The sequence below is a fragment of the Amia ocellicauda genome, chromosome 6 (genome assembly GCF_036373705.1).
Source record: "Amia ocellicauda isolate fAmiCal2 chromosome 6, fAmiCal2.hap1, whole genome shotgun sequence".
In the NCBI taxonomy this organism is placed as follows: Eukaryota; Metazoa; Chordata; class Actinopteri; order Amiiformes; family Amiidae; genus Amia; species Amia ocellicauda.
The window spans coordinates 31,662,177-31,679,810 of NC_089855.1; the positions used below are offsets into that span (position 1 = coordinate 31,662,177).

The following is a 17,634-nucleotide window of genomic DNA, read 5'->3' on the forward strand; positions in this document are numbered from 1 at the left end:
TGGCTTTGTACGCCACAACAATCAAGATGTGCTTTAAGTGTAGACTTTCATCTTTAATTTGATGTAGGAATTAGACACATTTTTATATGTGGTCACCCCAATTGTAGGGGCTCAAACATATTTGTACAAACTAACTTAGTCATGAATTAAATTGTGAGTTTCAATAGTGTGTTGCAAATCCCAAGTCTGGAACCCATAGACATCACCAGATGTTGGGTTTCTTCCCTGGTGTTGCTCTGTCAGCCCTGCACTGCAGCTATCTTTAGGTCCTACTTGTTCTTGGGGTGTTTTGCCTTCAGTTTTGCCTTAGAAATCAAATCAAACCAATCACAGAGATAGCAAAAACATTAGGTGTGGCCAAATCAACTATTTGGTACATTCTTCAAAAGAAAGAATGCACTGGTGAGCTCAGGAACACCAAAAGGCCCGGAAGACCACGGAAAACAAGTATGGTGGATGACAGAATAATTATTTCCCTGGTGAAGAAAAACCCCTTCACAACTGTTGGGCAGATGAAGAACACCCTCCAGGAGGTAGGCGTATCTGTGTCGAAGTCTACAATCAAGAGAAGACTTCACCAGAGTAAATACAGAGGGTTTACCACAAGATCTAATCAGGAAACAGGAAGACCAGATTAGAGTTTGCCAAAAAACATCTACAGAACCCTGTACAGTTCTGGAACAACATCCTATGGACAGATGAGACAAAGATCAACTTGTACCAGAATGATGGGAACAGAAGAGTATGGAGAAGGGAAGGAACTGCTCATGATCTGAATCATACCACCTCATCTGTGAAGCATGGTATGGCATGGGCATGTATGGCTGCCAAGGGAACTGGTTCCCTTGTATTTATTGATGATGTGACTGCTGACAAAACCAGCAGGATGAATTCTGAAGTGTTTATGGCTATATTATCTTCTCAGATTCAGCCAAATGCTTCAAAACTCATTGGACGGCGCTTCACAGTGCAGATGGACAATGACCCAAAGCAATCACCTGACCTGAATCCAATCGAGCATGCATTTCACTTGCTGAAGGCAAAACTCCCCAAGAACAAGCAGGAACTAAAGACGGCTGCATTGCAGGCCTGGCAGAGCATCACCAGGGAAGAAACCCAGCATCTGGTGATGTCTATGGGTTCCAGACTTCAGGCAGTCATTGACTGCAAAGGATTTGCAACCAAGTATGGAAACTCACAATTTAATTCATGATTGTTAGTTTGTCCAAATACTTTTGAGCCCCTACAATTGGGGTGACCACATATAAAAATGTGTGTAATTCCTACATCGGTATCCCAATTTGGATGTAACTACCCTCAAATTAAAGATGAAAGTCTACGCTTAAAGCACATCTTGATTGTTTCCTATTGAATCCATTGTGGTGGCGTACAGAGCCAAAATGATGACTATTTGTGTCACTGTGCAAATATTTATGGACCTAACTGTATGTTCTTCTTGCAATGGGTCTAAGCCATTGGCATGTTTACATCTTCAGTCTCTCTGTAATGTCACCTACATTTGTTTGTACCTGGATCCATTTATTCGTTTTTCTCTCTCTTCATGTTATGCCTGCATGCAAATTACCCAAACTACAATACTTTCAGCCAGCCAGTATTTTTTTTAAGCAACCAAATGTGCTTTTTGTTTGTTTGTCATGGTGGCAATAATACAAACAAAGAAGACAGGGGGATTATTATGAATTATTATTATTAGTTGTTGTAGTAGTAGTAGTAGTAGTAGTAGTAGTAGTAGTGGTGGTGGTAGTAGTAATATAATTACTATTATTATTACTGTTAATAATAATAATAATTATTATTATTATAATAATAATTATAATAATTATGATGATTCTGAACATCCTTATACATTACATTGCAGTGATTATTTTTTGCAATTTCACTGTAAAATTTAGTTTACCGTAATACATGTATCTGGTGATTAAAACTTGACTACTCTTATTCAGGCGCATTTACGGTAGATGTTCCTTCTCTCCAAAAACGATGACGAATTCAACCTTCTCGGCCTCCTTTCGAACAACGCACTTGCGCGGGACTCTTTCGTTGATGACGTAGAACGCAAGTCGGCTGTGGTTGCTGCTGGAGTCGAAGATGGCGGAGTACTTGGCGTCCATTTTCGGCACAGAGAAAGACAAGTGAGTGTATTTTTGTATTTATGTGTTTTCTGGCGGTTTGCATCGACGCTTTTCGATGAAATGTTGTTTCCTGTGCGGCCGGCTGTTAAAAACGACGCTCATATGCCGGCGGAGGTGTGGAGTTCGCAAGCGCGGCTGGAGAAGTGGCACTAGCGGCGAGAGAGGGGACAGGGCAAAATGTGGCATGTGGGATCCATTAACCCTGTGTGCACAGCGTTGGGGTTTTTACCTACAATATGGGCACTTTATTGTGGGTCTGAACACCTGAGTGCTGTTTATTACGGGACAGGGACGCCGGGTTTCGCGTGAGCGGGATGAATTATGACCGAGATAGAGCAAACGGGGCTGGTCGGCCTGCTCGCTATTGTGTCGGATAAATCATAAAATAGTTGCCCACGTTTTGGTGTTAAAAACGACTAAGTAGCCCAACTAACGAACAAAAAGACGCCAAATGATACATTATAGTTTCTGAAAGGGTATTGATAAGCGAAACACGTCGGAAATTGATTAAAACGTTGTTTTTATTGAAACGGCCTACTGCTGGAAGTGAGACCGGGCAGCCCCGGCCGAAGGAAGCGGCAAGGCAGCGATGAATAATTAGTTGATCGCAGTCGACTGCTGGGAAATATATTTTTGCTCTACTGCAACTTTTAACTAGCAAGCTATCTGCTGTATGTTCGCAGAAAACGAATACACATTTATATTAATGTATGCATCGGGTACAAAAATGCAGCTACTGATCCGATTTGGTCGCGGTCTTGTAGCGCAGGTTTCGGCAGGGCTGCGCAGATCTGCACTTTGCTTGTGTAATATAATTGGTTCCAAGGTGCAGATCTGTGTAGAACTGCGGAAATTGCGCTACAAGAAATCGACCTTTATTTTGCTTTCTAGGGCACATTAGGATGTACCAGGAAGTTGTTGATTTTAATAATCATTGCTTTTAATGGCTACCGATTTTAAAATTATGGTCATGGGTTGTATAGATAATTTTACAATGAGTTGAAAGTATAACGTTTATAATATCGATAGCACGCCTCTCGTGGCTACATTGTACCTAGATGTATTACTAACCAGGCAATGTACACTGGATTCTTCGAGCATCTTCCAAAATCCTGTGTAATCACAATCACGGCTGCATTAACTTCAGTGTAAGATTGTACTTCTTAGTAGTAGCCTTTATGTTGTCAGTGAATCAGTACGCTCAGAAACATGTGCATCCTTAGTTTCAAAGTGTTTTATTTTTGCACATGTTGCCAGGTTTTGTTTATGATTTTCCCAGGCCTGCCCTAGTCAGGATGTTTAAACTTGTTTAAACCCATTAAGGACCATTATGGAAAAACTAGTTACATGGAAATGTATTCTGCATTTATTATAGATGTAATTTTATTTTTTCTAAGCACTTTCTGTTCAGATTATTTTAATGATTTTGTTTTAAGTGCATGTGGTAGGTGATCTACATGGACTTAAGTATAATTACAATGGCAGATTGACAAGAATCAACATTTAATATGAATGCTTTACCATTGTAATGTAACTATTTGAAAGCAGATTTTTTTGTTAGGGGTGCTACAGAGTGCTTCCCTTTTGATTCTGATCATCTTTCTCCTTTCCTTTTGAAAACAGAGTCAATTGTTCATTCTACTTTAAAATTGGGGCATGTCGCCATGGAGACCGGTGTTCCAGGTTGCACAATAAGCCAACTTTCAGCCAGGTAAGTTTGTCTGTACAGGGATGTATCTGCTGATACGTTGAACGATGTGCTTAGCTTCACGATCTGCACAAATCCCTGAAGGGGTAATATCAATACATCCAATGTAGTAATTGGTACCTAGGTTTTGCAAAGAAGCCACTCAAAACATTGAATTCCAGAGCTGTGGAAGAGAATTAACCTTTCATGTGCTTTTCATTTTGTTTTGCATGTTTATTTATATTTATGCAACACTAGCAATACTAATACACTCAAAGTAGGTCATCTTATTGTGCAGAAGATTGTGATTGTTTTTTTCTGTGCATAAATCACACTTGTGATTCCTTGTGAGTTTGTGTTGCTAACATTTTTGTCATCTGGTAGGATAAATCTTGGAGTCAAATTTGATTCATAACCCAGTTAATAAAATGTGGGTAATTATGCCTGTGGCCCTGTATGCACTGTGCAGAAAAGTAGCATTGTATATCATTTCCCATCAGTCACAGGGTTCCCCAGACTGTGAATTCATTGTTTACATTTGCAAATAATATTGTAAGTCATTCTAATGCATGTTTTTAATATTCTTTCCTGAATTCTTTACTTAAATGCTCATTGTTTGTTTTTGCCTGCATCCATAATAGTGGTTCTTGGTTCTTTAGGTAGCATCTCAGAATTAATTAAAATCTCATTCTGCATTCATGCTCACGCAGAAGTCTTATTCTCTTCAAGAGCTACTGACGCCAATTAAACATTTTTCACAGTACTGTATTTAATTTGTCTGTGAAATGATAACGAATGTTATACCTGCCAGGTTAAATCTTTTGTTGTTGTAAGCTTTGTTTGTTAACAAGGACCAAAGTTATCCATCTATTAAACTTAGTCAAACGGTTTGCTTACAACTGCCCTGTTATATTGAAAACGATATGAGATGCTGATATAGTATAAATAACTGCTAATAAAACAGAAGTACTGAAGATCTGTTTGTTTTTGTGGACAGGCAAATGCAATTTACTTAACTGAATGTGTTTGAAGCTTTGCAGCCTTTTAATTGTTTTATATCTTCCAATTGTATTTTGCTTACATAAATCAGCTGTAATTGAGTGGTTTCTTTATAAAACATCCTTTTTGACAGTATAAATAGTTTCCAAGATGTCACACTATCACAGTTAATCTGATATGTAATAGATGCATGCCTTATTATTTGTATTCAAACTAACTATTGGTTTGTTCTTTCAGAGTTCATGCTTGGCTGAAGAAATGTTATTGTGTGTTTGCTGCCATAATGACCTCTCGTCACAGATACGCTACCAAAGATGCAAACATTTTGTTGGGGCTTCACTTTTTCATTTAATGAATAGCTGGCTGGAAAAAAATCCGACACAACCAGACCTGCTCTTTGCATATCTTTTTTTTTTTTTTATCCACATCTATCATTTTGTGCCCCTCTCTCCTCCTTGTAAGGACATGGTTTGCAAAACATGGTTTTATAGAGTACCTTGAGTAATATTTAAGAACAAATACTGTATTTTTCATCATTTTATAGCAAGCATGTGTTGAGCTTTCCTTCATTTTCTTTGATCTGTTTTGCTTAGTCTTTTTGGTAGTTTCTGGTTTCCTTCAATGCCCTCCCACACACATTCATAATGTACTTATTTTTCTCAAAGTTTTACATTAGTTTTTTCTGTTATCCATTCATTAATACTTAGTATGATTTGCTATCTTCCACAAGTGACCTTTTTTCATTCCCAAAGCAAACATCCATCCCCTGCTGGATGTCTGTACTGCTGTAGTCTTTTGTTAATGTAAGTTATTACCTAAACAAGTACATGAAACGTTGCATTGAACCACTGAGTAATAAAACTTTGGGTTTATGATTAAATACTTCTGTACCTGTTCATGAGCCAACATATGAAAGTGCTCTCAAGGTATTCTGGATAGCATTTGCTTGGCCTTAGGGGGCTTTAACACCTTAGGATTGAAGCAGATTGAAGTGCTTTTCAGTTTGAGCTATATGTGAAACCTGTGATAGTGAGGAATTGTACTAGGATACAGATCAATTTTCTGTTTGAAACAGATTGCTCTACCAAACCTTGTCATCATTTATAAATGAACCGCTTCTAACTGTGGAAGTGATGGACTCAAACAGAAACTACCTAGTCTGGTGGCTGTGTTGAATCCCTTCAAATTACTACAAAGATAGCATTTTCATATTCACCTGATTGGTTGTCTGTGGTTGAAATACAAGCTTATGGTTAAAGGCACTAATCTGCAGTAGCTGCCAATGTCATAGTTTGAACCTTCTAATATTCCTTATTTTCTGCTGCAATATGCAATAATCATTTTGTTTCTTCTGCGATTGTACCATAAAAGCAACAAATTAATGAAATGCAGAGCAAGACCACAGCATTTTTTTTTTTTCTTTAAACAAAATTTGTAAGATAAATAAATGGTAAGAGAACAGAGCGTTTTCCAAAAGCACAGTGGGGAAACCAATATAATTGTGGTCCACATGAAGCTGCAAGTGAACCACGCAAACAAAAATGAATTAACTTCCAAAGAATTTCAAATTTGATTAAAATGTCCTGGTGTGAAACAAATTGACACTGTACTGAGAAGTATTTTGCGAGTGAATCACGATTCAATTTTGCAAGTGAATTAGGTGTGAATGTGCCCTTCGTTTGTATGACTGGCTGATGCAAAACTGGTGGTGTTGGGCTTCTCCTGTCACCCCTAATGTGAGCAGTCTGGCCTTTGCGCAATTGTTTTGCAGTCCATTAGTTTAACTAGAAACGGTTTAATGAACCAGCAGTTTTTTTTTTTCTCCTTATCAAGGATCCTTCACTTTCTGTAACCTCTGAGCACATGGAGGAGTCCTTTAAACAACCATTAAGAAAATGGAGGAATAAATCAAAACTCTTCTACCTGTTTGTAACAACCTTCTCATCTGGGTAGTTTTTTATAACTGAAATTGACTGCATATCTCCATTGAAATAAGATGAGGTTGAATTTCTATCTAGGTTTTTTCCCTTGTCTGTCTAGTTTGATAAAGAACTAGACAAAGCTAGTAATTCTTCCATCAGGTGCACAATGCCTGTGTAGCCTAACTAGATGAGAGCCTGGCTGTAACTGCATCCTATACAAACAACTGGTCTGTGTTGGGTTTTGTGACAATGGAAGCTGGCCAGTCTGTGGTAGAATTTGCTTTTTATTTAAGTCTTGTGTACTGTTATTGAGGTTGATGCTGCTGAAGTCTGACTTACCTTAATTTTCTTAATATTAAAATTCTTGTCTTGGTGATGAAAACTTTAAATAGGGAAACTTGTGTGTGCATTATAAAAAAATAATAGATGTATTATGCCAAGGTTCTGTCTAGTTGCAGAGTTTTTTTTCACAAGACAGGTTTTCTGGGAATTTGGTGATGTAACATTAGCTGGCGTGGTTTTTCTGTGTGGTTAAATGTTAGGGACCTGGATTGTGTGGTTTGTAAAATGCGAATCTTTATTTCTAGATTAAGCTATATACAAGCTCTGCTTATGCAAGTTTGTCTGGTTTGGCAGAGCAGTAAGCTGCCATGTTTTTTGGGCCTTGGCATTTAATGGAAAGACTAATTTGATCATTTGCCTAGATGTCCACTAGAGGGTGTATAACCCTAAGCTGAAGAATGTTCTCTGAGATGTCAGCCTAAACTGGTAGACATTTAGTACTATGTTTCATGCATCAACTTTTCCCTCTAGTAATATACTTTTATTGTATATATGTATAATTTATCAATATAACAATTACTGACAGTCTAATACAAATGAACGCTAAACCTGCAGCTTACAATTTTGGATTGCTGATCTTGGTTTCAAGATGCCTTGCTTTGTCTGACTTTCTTTGTACACTGCATTGTATTGCTTTAATTTGACCTGGTCTATAGAGTTCTATGTTCTGTTAATTGTGCCATATGTAGCAACTTCTCACCCATCTCTTCCTTTGATATTTTCTTTGAACTTTTTATCGTAAAGCATCTCCCCCACCTCCCATCCACCCCCACTCCCCCCCCCCCCCAAAAGTGTTCTACATTGTATTTGCTGATTATTATTATTATTTTTTTTTTTATAGAAGTGCTGGAAACCTTTTGTAGTTCTTACTTTACCAACTGCTCTCTTCCCTCTTTCCTACTTTCTAAAGCCGTATCAGTATTATCTTGCTTCTAGAAGTATTTTTTCCTGTAAAAGGAAACCCTAGATAAGTTATCCTGACAGTAAATGTTGCACTTTCATTCCAGTAGGCACCATTCACAAAGTAGCAACTTAGAAGTAAACATCCAAAGTAAAGTGCTCTCCCTCATAATTATTTTTCAATTAATAGTAGTGCGGGACTCCCTTTCTGTATCTATTTTTTATGTTGTCAATTTTGTTCTCTTAATGTATTAAAATTAGTCTACAGCTACATTTTTCCAGCCTCTGCAGCACAAGGTGTTTAATTCTGAAAGCAAATTGCCTGCTAAAATATTAACCACAGAGAATTGGGAAATGTTGACTTTTGTTTGCTAATGCAGCTTCTTTAGGTAAGCTTGTGAGCAGCTGGCCTTTTTGGAAATTTGCTTGTACTAAAGTGCAAAATGTACTGACAAAAGGAAGTACTAAATAGCTGCATCATCTGAACATTTGTAATGCACAATAAGTTAATCTTCAGTATGACATAGATGCATCCTCATTACTTGGCAAAAGCAAGGCACTCCCATCCATAATCAAGTTATTCGCCATTTCATAGGGGTTTTGGAACCCCCAGCTTCTTCCTCTATCAGTATGAGGGAATTTATTTAAGGAAGAAGGGATTTGTCCACAATTGGCAAACATCTGTTTTTGATGCCAGGATTCAGACGGACTCCGTCTGGGGGGGGGCACTGTTCTGGGGTGCACAGGCAGCTCTATGGGAAGCTGCTGGAGTCTCCTACAATGGTAACCAGTGGATGTGGAAAGCCAAATGAGTTGATCCCTGCCTGCACTCCGTAATACAGGTCCCTCATGAAGAGCTGGCAGTCCTCCATTTTCATGTATACTGTAGATGGTTTTGTTCTTGTTTTGTTTGTTACTCATTAAGATCTGGCCTAGGAAACCTTGAACTTGATTGTGCTTCCTCTTTCTGCATTCGGTTTTAAACTTTGATTTCAATCAAAGGTTTTTGACTTCAAAGTATTTAGCGTATTCTGCAGGAACCTTTGGACCCATGCAGGTTTAATCGATTGCAACCCACCCCCTCCCTCATTTCCCAGATTTGAGCCATTTAAAGGTGCTTAATGACAGATGTTGACTTAATATTTGCTATACCAGACTTGCTAGGCTGGACTGTGTTTGAATCAGAGACTCCCCATCCAGCAGCTTCTGTTTTACTCTAGTATGTGTCTGGCAATTTGAGCAGTCTATGAGGACTCAGATCTTACTTGGCAGATGATTCTGAAAGGGGAACCTGATCTCCACAATCTTCAAAGATGTCTTCATCCTTCATACTGTAATAAGGAACACAGACCTTTTCTTGGTTTGCTTTTTTTTCTCCTCTAATTCCATGAGAGAGCTGTCTAGGTTTTACTTTTTTTTTTTTTGAGCAAGACGATGACGGGAGAGAATATATTTGATTTAGTTATGCTCAGCAGACCAGTGGGGAATTTTATTTGATTTTTTTATTTTTTCCCTCTACAGACCATCTTGATTCAAAACATCTACCGTAATCCCCAAAACAGTGCACAGACGGCCGACGGCTCACACTGTAAGTCCCACTATTGGAGAAATATTTTAGAATAGGGGTACAAAATCCCTTTTAATAGTTATTATACAGGGGGCTGCTGAACTGGTGATAGCAGACCAAAGTGAGGCTGCCTCAGTCCTGTTAGCAGGGGATAACAAGTCCACAGTACACGTCACACATAGCCCCGGCCCAACAAATTCACAATCTCCAGCCACTGCAGCATTCCTTTACATTGTTTTTCTTTTCCCCCATTCCCCTCTAATCCGATCCTCGTGTCGTGTTTGTCTACATTAGAACCTTAATTTAGGGAGTTCCTAAACCCCACTTTATTTTTTTTATTGTATATATAATTAAACCAGTACTTCTCTAGAAGCCTCAAATATTTGTTCCTTGTTTTCGCTCTGCTAAAAAAAAGTCCTCGTATTCTGATGTACCTTCCCTCCCCCCAACTTGGAGTGCAAGAGCAGCAATATGATTTGATTATAGTACTAGTATTTCAATTTGATTGAACTCTGTGACTGCCTTTCACTGTTGACCCGATTCCGGCCCATCCTAGTCTGGTCTGTCATTGCCAGGCTTCTCTTTCCCACCCACCCCCCATCTTGATACTTTCTCTCCCTCTTGTTCGAACAGGTTTGTACTTCACAAAATATTAGTCTAGTATTTAAACCTATCAGAGTGTAGTGGATTTTGTGGCACTCTAGTGCTTAACACGTTGGACCATTGTTCGGGCATATTCGTTTTTGTTTTGTTTTTTGTAAAACCTCATTATGCATCTAGGAAATGCATGATCGAAATGACTGGCGTGTTTGTCTACAAATGTCCATCTTGTGTGACTTGTCTTTGACACACTTGATGTTTAATTGAGCTGTAGTTGCAAACTTTCGCCTTACCTGATTTTGTAATATATATAGAGGTTGTCCTTGTTGTTTTCAGATGTTCTCGATTTTATTTTATTTTCCATACATGCTGCTGCCATGTTCTAGTATATTCCAGCCAAAGTGTCCTTATTCAATTAGAGAAATAAACCTCAATTATATATATTTACAATATATACTAATACAATCACATTGTGTGAGAAGTACTTGAGATTGTTGAGCCCCACCTAGCAGAGCTGAAGCACAGCCACTATCTGCTAAGCAGGTAAGTAAGGTTTGTTTGTGGGCAAGTATTGTCTCGTTGCGTCTTTTGGGGTGCTTTGTTTGTACTTTTAACTGCATAATGTTTGTTTTATTCCAAGGGGATCTCAGGAAAAGAAACCTCATTACTGCACTCTTGTAGTTGACAGTTCTCAGGTGGTATTCATCACCCCTAACCTTTGGTCACATTGCCACTGGTGAGTGTTAATTATGGAATGACTTAAATGAGCTATATTAAATCATGCATGGCTTAGCATCAAACTTGTCACAGATTAATTTTAATGAGAAGACAGTGTGTCTTTTTATGGTAGATGAGTAATTAAGACTTTAGCAGAGTCTTTGATTTCTTGGGTGGTCTGTTGTCCAGGACTTGAAAGCTTTATACGAGCTACTGAGGATGTCTGTTAGGCAAACATACTGTCTGGAGATTAGAGCAGAAGATGCTCATGTGTCTTCATCTGCCGTATGCTAGCAATGGAGAGTCCAGGCTAAAGGTGTGGCCTACTCGTGTGTATATATCAAGAGTATTTAATCATTGTACAAGTGTCCCTGACTGCTGGACAGAGTGCCTGAAATAGCACTGATCGATCTTGATGAACTTGGCACACAGTGTGGGTTAGCAGAGAAAAGATAATAGATCCGGGGTTGGGAGGCTTGATTTGGTGCCACTCGTGCAGGTTTGGTCTCCGGAACTCCAATGTGCCACTGAGTCTGGGTTATTGGAGGACAGTAATGGTTGTGCTATCCTGAGATCCCCCACAACAGCACAGCGCAGCATGGCCTGGACACCGGCCTGGACACCGCCCCAGAGGAGAACTGCAGAGGCCTGTAACATTTTTCTTTCAGCGCCTGGCCTGCAGCCAGTACTGGGGCCAGCACGTGGTTCAAATGGGGGGAAGAAAAAAAAAAATACAAAAAGCAAAATTTAAAAAAAAAAAGGCAATCTTTATTTTAATTTTTTTTTTACAAAAATTTACATTTTGTATTTCAGACCATTGCCCTCTTGAACATTTACCGTAACCCTCAAAACACTGCCCAGTCTGCTGATGGTTTACGCTGTAAGTTAAACTCGTTTGCAGGATCCTGCGGCATTGATTTTCATTTTTAGTGTTTCTTTCCTGTTTTTTTTTTCTTGTTGTTGTCTTTAGTATTTTATCTGAATTTGAACTCCCCCCTCCCCCCCACTGCAATAGGAAGCTGTTGCTTTCCAAACTGGCTTGAGATGCCTCTTGAGTTACTCCACATTTGGGCAAGACAGTTCTTCCTGAGCAGTCCTATGTGCCAATTTGTTTTTCCATTTAATTCGAAAGCTTACAATGGGATCTCTCTAATGCAGTCTGCATGTACCACTGTATACATATTACAATGGAGGGATGGGGACTTGTAGGTCTCTGGCTGAATATTACCTTCCTTAAAGCACTTTGTGTCACTAAATAGTGATCTAAACATTTTGACCTTGAATCCCCACAGTGAAACTGCATGGGAGACATTCTATTGTAATGTTATAGAACTTTAAAACATGATTTGTTAATGTGCCCAAAGAGAATTAGTGAGAACATAAGCCCCTCAGTGTCCCAGGCCCCTCATCCTCAGGGTATGCAAAGGGACCCCTCTCTGATGCAAGCCAGGTATCTGTGCATGCTTATCTCCATGTAGTGGTCCTTTCAGACCAGGTTTCTACCTGTCATCCTGCATTTCCCAGGAAAGTGCTTTCAGAGTGAGTAACATTGACAGGTTATTTTTGCCAGATGTTTAAAAAATAAAATAAAAACGGTCATTTGTAGCATTCCCTGCTGCCTATCTGGGACTAGTACTTGGTGTTGGACACATGGTCAGGAAACACTGAGGATAAGATGGACAGTTTCTCCCCTTTGAAGTAATGCAAATGTCTTGGTTTCCTATTTTTATGAATCAGTCTCCTATAGCCTTTGAAACATTTCGCAATCTAAACTAGTTTAATGGTTCAGCCCTTTCCAAGAATTTCAACTTGAAGACCTGCTTAATTAACAAACTAGCCAGATTTAAACCACTGAATCGAGCTGCATTATATTCACTTTTGTCCCTTTCACGACTTTTAACCTGTTTGGCAAGGACCTTGAAGTTCTCTTCTGGGAAAAATTGTCCATGCTATTCTCTGCAAAAATGGTTTTACACCTAGAATGGCTTTGGATTTTGCAGAAGGTCTTCCTAAATGACCATTAGTATTGTTTTATTGTATTGGATTTTCTGCATCAGTTTAAAAAATGGCTAATGTGAATGTTATTGGTTGTTAGTAAAAAGATAGTGTTGATGTTTTTCAGGTTTTAACTTCTGCTAATCTGCAGCTTTCTGTTTCACAAATTAGGATCCTTTAATTTCTAGAGAAGTTTCCTACAGTCTTGTGTACTTGTGACAATCATGCAACACTTTCTACTTCTAGGCGCTGTTAGCGATGTGGAAATGCAAGAGCATTATGATGAATTCTTTGAGGTGAGTGAAGCTCAACGTCCTCTGTACATTTTTGCTCTTGAATGCAGTTTGATTGATAAATGTATGAAAGACTAGTTGTCCCCTTTATAACAAAAATTGGTCTTGGACACTGGAAATTCACACTCCAAATGGCATTAACCGCATTTCAGGTGAGGGGTTTTAGAGTGAACAGAGTTTGGCTCTCAATTTTCTACCCCTTTACTTGTGGAGTTAACCTTCCACAAGTAGGAGCCTATTCTACTGTATTTGTCATCACTAATTTTTGCCCGAAGCTTTGTTGGCAGTTTAGCGGCATCTTTCAAATAGTCACTTTCTTCATGTCCCTGGTAAAACAATTATCTTAATCTACAATGCCGGAAATATTCCATATTTGGCTTGCTTTCACAATCCTTCCAAAGAACCCTTGCACAATGTTATGCATATATCCGTTAGTGTCTGCAACATTCCTGTAATTGTGCCCCTATTGCATAATTAGAACAGATTTTTGACAGTCTCTTCAAATTTGAAGTGGTACTTTTAAGTGGAATGTGATTTTTTCCATGGGGCATTCTGTTAGTCAGATTTCTTATTTGGATTTTGCTTGTTTTAAGTTTTATTTTCAGATCAGCAGCAATGTTTTATTTGATGCACCTCTGTGCATCTAAAACCTACATCTGTAAGAATTAGTCTGTCCTTATTATATTGCAGGGATCCCCAAACTGCCTCTGTCCTATTGGCTTTTGTTCCAACTCTTAATTACTCATTTAAACTGTACATTGTTCAATTAAGGATTCAATTAAACAATAACTCAATTGGAACAAAATCCTGCAGGACAGGGGGTCCTCCAGGACCGGTTTGGGAATCCCTGTTCTGTTGTGTGAGACTCAATATGTCAAGGTGAACGTGTACAGGTAAAATGCACAACTGGAAAATCAACCTTTTCAATATGCCTGCCTATGTGTCTGGGCTGATGTGTGGTCTTGGCATTGCAGGAGGTCTTCACAGAGATGGAGGAGAAATACGGGGAAGTGGAAGAAATGAATGTTTGTGACAATCTGGGGGATCACTTGGTTGGCAACGTGTATGTGAAGGTAAGAGTTAGGCCTTGCTTCAGGCCTGCTGTTTTATTAAAGTTCAGTCATGAATTGAAAGGGTTTCCTGTTTAAATGGAAAAGGTGTGAAGTGCGGTTTTTATGTGTAGTATTATATGTGTGTGTGTCTGTTTTTTGTACACAGTTCCGTCGAGAGGAAGATGCTGAGAAGGCTGTAATGGATTTAAATAACCGCTGGTTCAATGGGCAGCCCATTCATGCAGAGCTTTCACCTGTCACAGACTTCAGGGAAGCTTGCTGTCGCCAGTATGAGATGGGGTAATTGTCAGGCATCATGTTTGTTAATTGTAAGAAATGTCGGACAGTTTTTTTTTTTTTTTTTTTACAGGAAAGATTTGTGAATGTATCTCAGCTCCAAGTTCAGGCCAGTGGATCTTGCACCTTCTGGTTCTGTCATTCTGAAACTGCACTTATCTATGTATTTAATGTTAAAATTATGAATCTTGCTCTGTTTATATAACATTCAGATTCTCAAATAAGGAAAAGCAGCATAAAAACCTTAAACTTGATTTGAATCACTGTAAATAAAAGCCTTCATGATTTTCATTCTGAAACCATCAAATTCTTAGCACAATATTGGTGTATCTGTATTGTTCTGCCAACCCTGTACTTCATAATAATATGTCAGCTAGAGCCATCATGTGAACAGCAGAAGCCACTGTCCACTTTGAGTTTATCAGTCTTTTGTAACCAGTCCACTATCTTGAGTCTAGGGATAAGGCAGTCGGTGTCTGTTGTTGCAGTTGTCAGGTGTTTGTGTCCTTCCACAGAGAGTGCACTCGAGGAGGGTTCTGCAACTTCATGCACCTGAAGCCCATTTCCCGGGAGCTCCGTCGGGAGCTGTATGGTCGCCGCCGGAAAAGGTAAGAGCCTGGCTGATAGGGCCGTAACCCACTATGGGTCACTAGGGTATGCCCGTGTTCCCAGGGTATGTAGGGCAGGAATCCTCCCAGCTAGTGTCTGCTGAGAAAAATAAGCCCAGAAAGGATAGTGATTATCTTCATGCTTTTTATCCTTTTATTATATATAAATACTAGACCAGGACATATTCCATTTACCGCAGTGTCAGGTTAGACTGTTTTTTGCCAAATGACCTTGGCACTATGAATTCTTTATAAGGTAAACTGTTTTTATTTTACATTGATCTTTCAGTCTTCTGATTGATGGCATGTTGACACCTGGTTTTAATATAATCTTTGGCCCTAGTTGATCAACAAGGTTCTTGCTTAAAGCATTTAGAGATGTTTTTGAGCACAAGAAATTGGGGGTTCAGGTATGATGGAAAGATATGCAGCTTAGTGAATAGGTTTAAACCCTGAAGGTTTATACATGCAGCATCCTGAAGATTACACCTGACAGAATATGTGGCTGACTGGTTATTACTGATATGATGCCAAAATCATGCATTCCACCAATTAATTGATTTAAGGTCTTCAGGGTGTTTCCTTGATTAAGGGATGTCCATGGTAATTTCTCAGGTTAATGGCTTTGTTATATAAAGACTTGGCAATTATTATAAAATTACTTTTTTAGGTCTGTCAAATAAATGGATTGGAGGTTTATCTAATTATAAGAGTAACATACTGACAATGATTCATCCCCCCCACCCCCACCCCACCCCCTCCATTTTTATTACTGTATACTAACCTTTTTTTTTTTTTTTTTTGTAAAGCTGTGTTAGTTGTTACTTTTCAGCTAGGCCACAGATTGAGGCTTTGGCAGGCTCTAATGTATGGGTTTAACACTGCAGCTAGGAATCGTGTCAAACAAGTCTGAGTTTTATCAAAGAGAAATAACCCATTTCATTGAGTTTCAGCACTTATTGAAATGATGACCTCAACCATCTTCTACTTACCAGTGAAATTATACATTTGTTATTGCCTTTAATGTCTGTTTTTGATGGGCTCATGATCTTCATGAGGGCATTGGTTAAAAAAAGGGATTGTCATGCATGTTTCATTTTATTTTCACATACGTTTTAAGCTCTAGACTCTGGTATCCGCTCCTCCCTGTTCCACACACCAACCCAGTTATATATAGAGCTGAAAACTCCTGAAGGTAGTGGGGAGGTTTTGTGTGAAGTTAATTGTCTTTAAAAGAAAGCAGGAGGATGCAGAAAGTACACTACAGCACACTTCACACTGCAAACACGACTTGTGGATTAATTTTTTTTACTTTGTACCTAAGGAATTATGACGAGACAACTCATCTCAGTGTGAGGACAAACTTGTGAGTCGAGCTCAGATTTATATCCGCTACCATGAAAATTGTATTTGAAAAGCCAGCACCTTGGCTCATCAGCACGCCTTTTAAAAACTCTGCGTCCGCTTCCTTTTCAGGCACCGGTCTCGCTCGCGATCTCGTGAACGTCGCTCCCGCTCCCGGGACAGAGGCAGAGGTGGAGGCGGGGGGCGTGACCGCGAGAGGAGAAGATCGAGGGATCGGGAGAGATCCGGCCGTTTCTGAGGGAGAGATGAGATTGTTCGTACCCACATAGAATTTGTTGTAGTCTTACAATGACCAAAATGTGTTTGAAATGTTGGACTTGTTACCTTTCTTCTTTTTTTAAGAAAAAAAAAAAAGCTTGCTTTCTCAATAAAACAAACTTTGTAGTGCTTCTACAGCCTGTGTTATTTCTTCTAATAAATGTCAAAAAGGCTTAAGGCTACTTAGAAGTTATTTTTTCCAGCAAGACAAAGGTGGTCTCTTCTTGTAGATTGTGGTAAATATCCCACATTCTGTAAGCTGCATTTACAAGATTATATACCACTCTTTCCGGAAGACTAATTTTCCACATCCAGATTGAAAGGACCGTTTGCTACTTATGCATCAAAATAAGATGACTGTGTATGTGGTTTTATTCTTGTGCTACCTGTGCAAATCAGTGTTAAAACTTCTTGCACATTTTCCCAAAAGTGCCGTTCTAAGAGTGGGAGTGTACAGTAACAACCCAATGGGAGTTAGAGGAAAGGTTGAAAATGTTTGTAGTATTGTATTTAATTCAAGAAAACCTGAGGGCATACTCAAGTTTGTGGCCTTTGTGATTTTGTTTTGTAAAGTACAAATCAACCAAAATATTACATTTACATATGGCACTTTACAGTTATTTCACAACTTCAGGGAACCGCATCTAAATTGTCACAAACTGAATGAAGTACAAAGAACTGAGTACTTAGTTCTGTTTTTTAGGTCAGTTTTGTCAAGGGGAATAGGGAACAGGACTACTTTAATACTCTACTGACGTGTCATGTCTGGCAAGGAGAAAAAGATTGTGAGGTGGCTTAAAGGAATCCTACAGAAACCCTTTGTGAAATATTACTTCTATAAATGTAAATCATACATTTAGTAATTTTCCTAGGGTTTTG

General features: G+C 38.9%; 1 protein-coding gene across 4 annotated transcripts; it reads left to right on the forward strand.

Annotated features, from left to right (window-relative positions):
- The first annotated feature begins 2,029 nt into the window (after window positions 1-2,029).
- Window positions 2,030-16,886, forward strand: u2af1 (U2 small nuclear RNA auxiliary factor 1). 4 transcript variants are annotated; one of them, XM_066706914.1, is made up of 9 exons: window positions 2,030-2,153; window positions 3,777-3,864; window positions 9,525-9,591; window positions 13,129-13,178; window positions 14,150-14,248; window positions 14,394-14,527; window positions 15,040-15,132; window positions 16,457-16,498; window positions 16,609-16,886. In XM_066706914.1, exons 1-9 carry the CDS (start codon window positions 2,110-2,112, stop codon window positions 16,733-16,735), a joined length of 744 nt encoding a protein of 247 aa, XP_066563011.1. In that variant the 5' UTR covers window positions 2,030-2,109; the 3' UTR covers window positions 16,736-16,886. The 4 variants fall into 4 exon arrangements, with proteins under 4 accessions (XP_066563011.1, XP_066563009.1, XP_066563013.1 ...); XM_066706912.1 differs by lacking the exon at window positions 9,525-9,591 and adding an exon at window positions 11,701-11,767; XM_066706916.1 differs by lacking the exon at window positions 16,457-16,498.
- The last annotated feature ends 748 nt before the right edge of the window (window positions 16,887-17,634 follow it).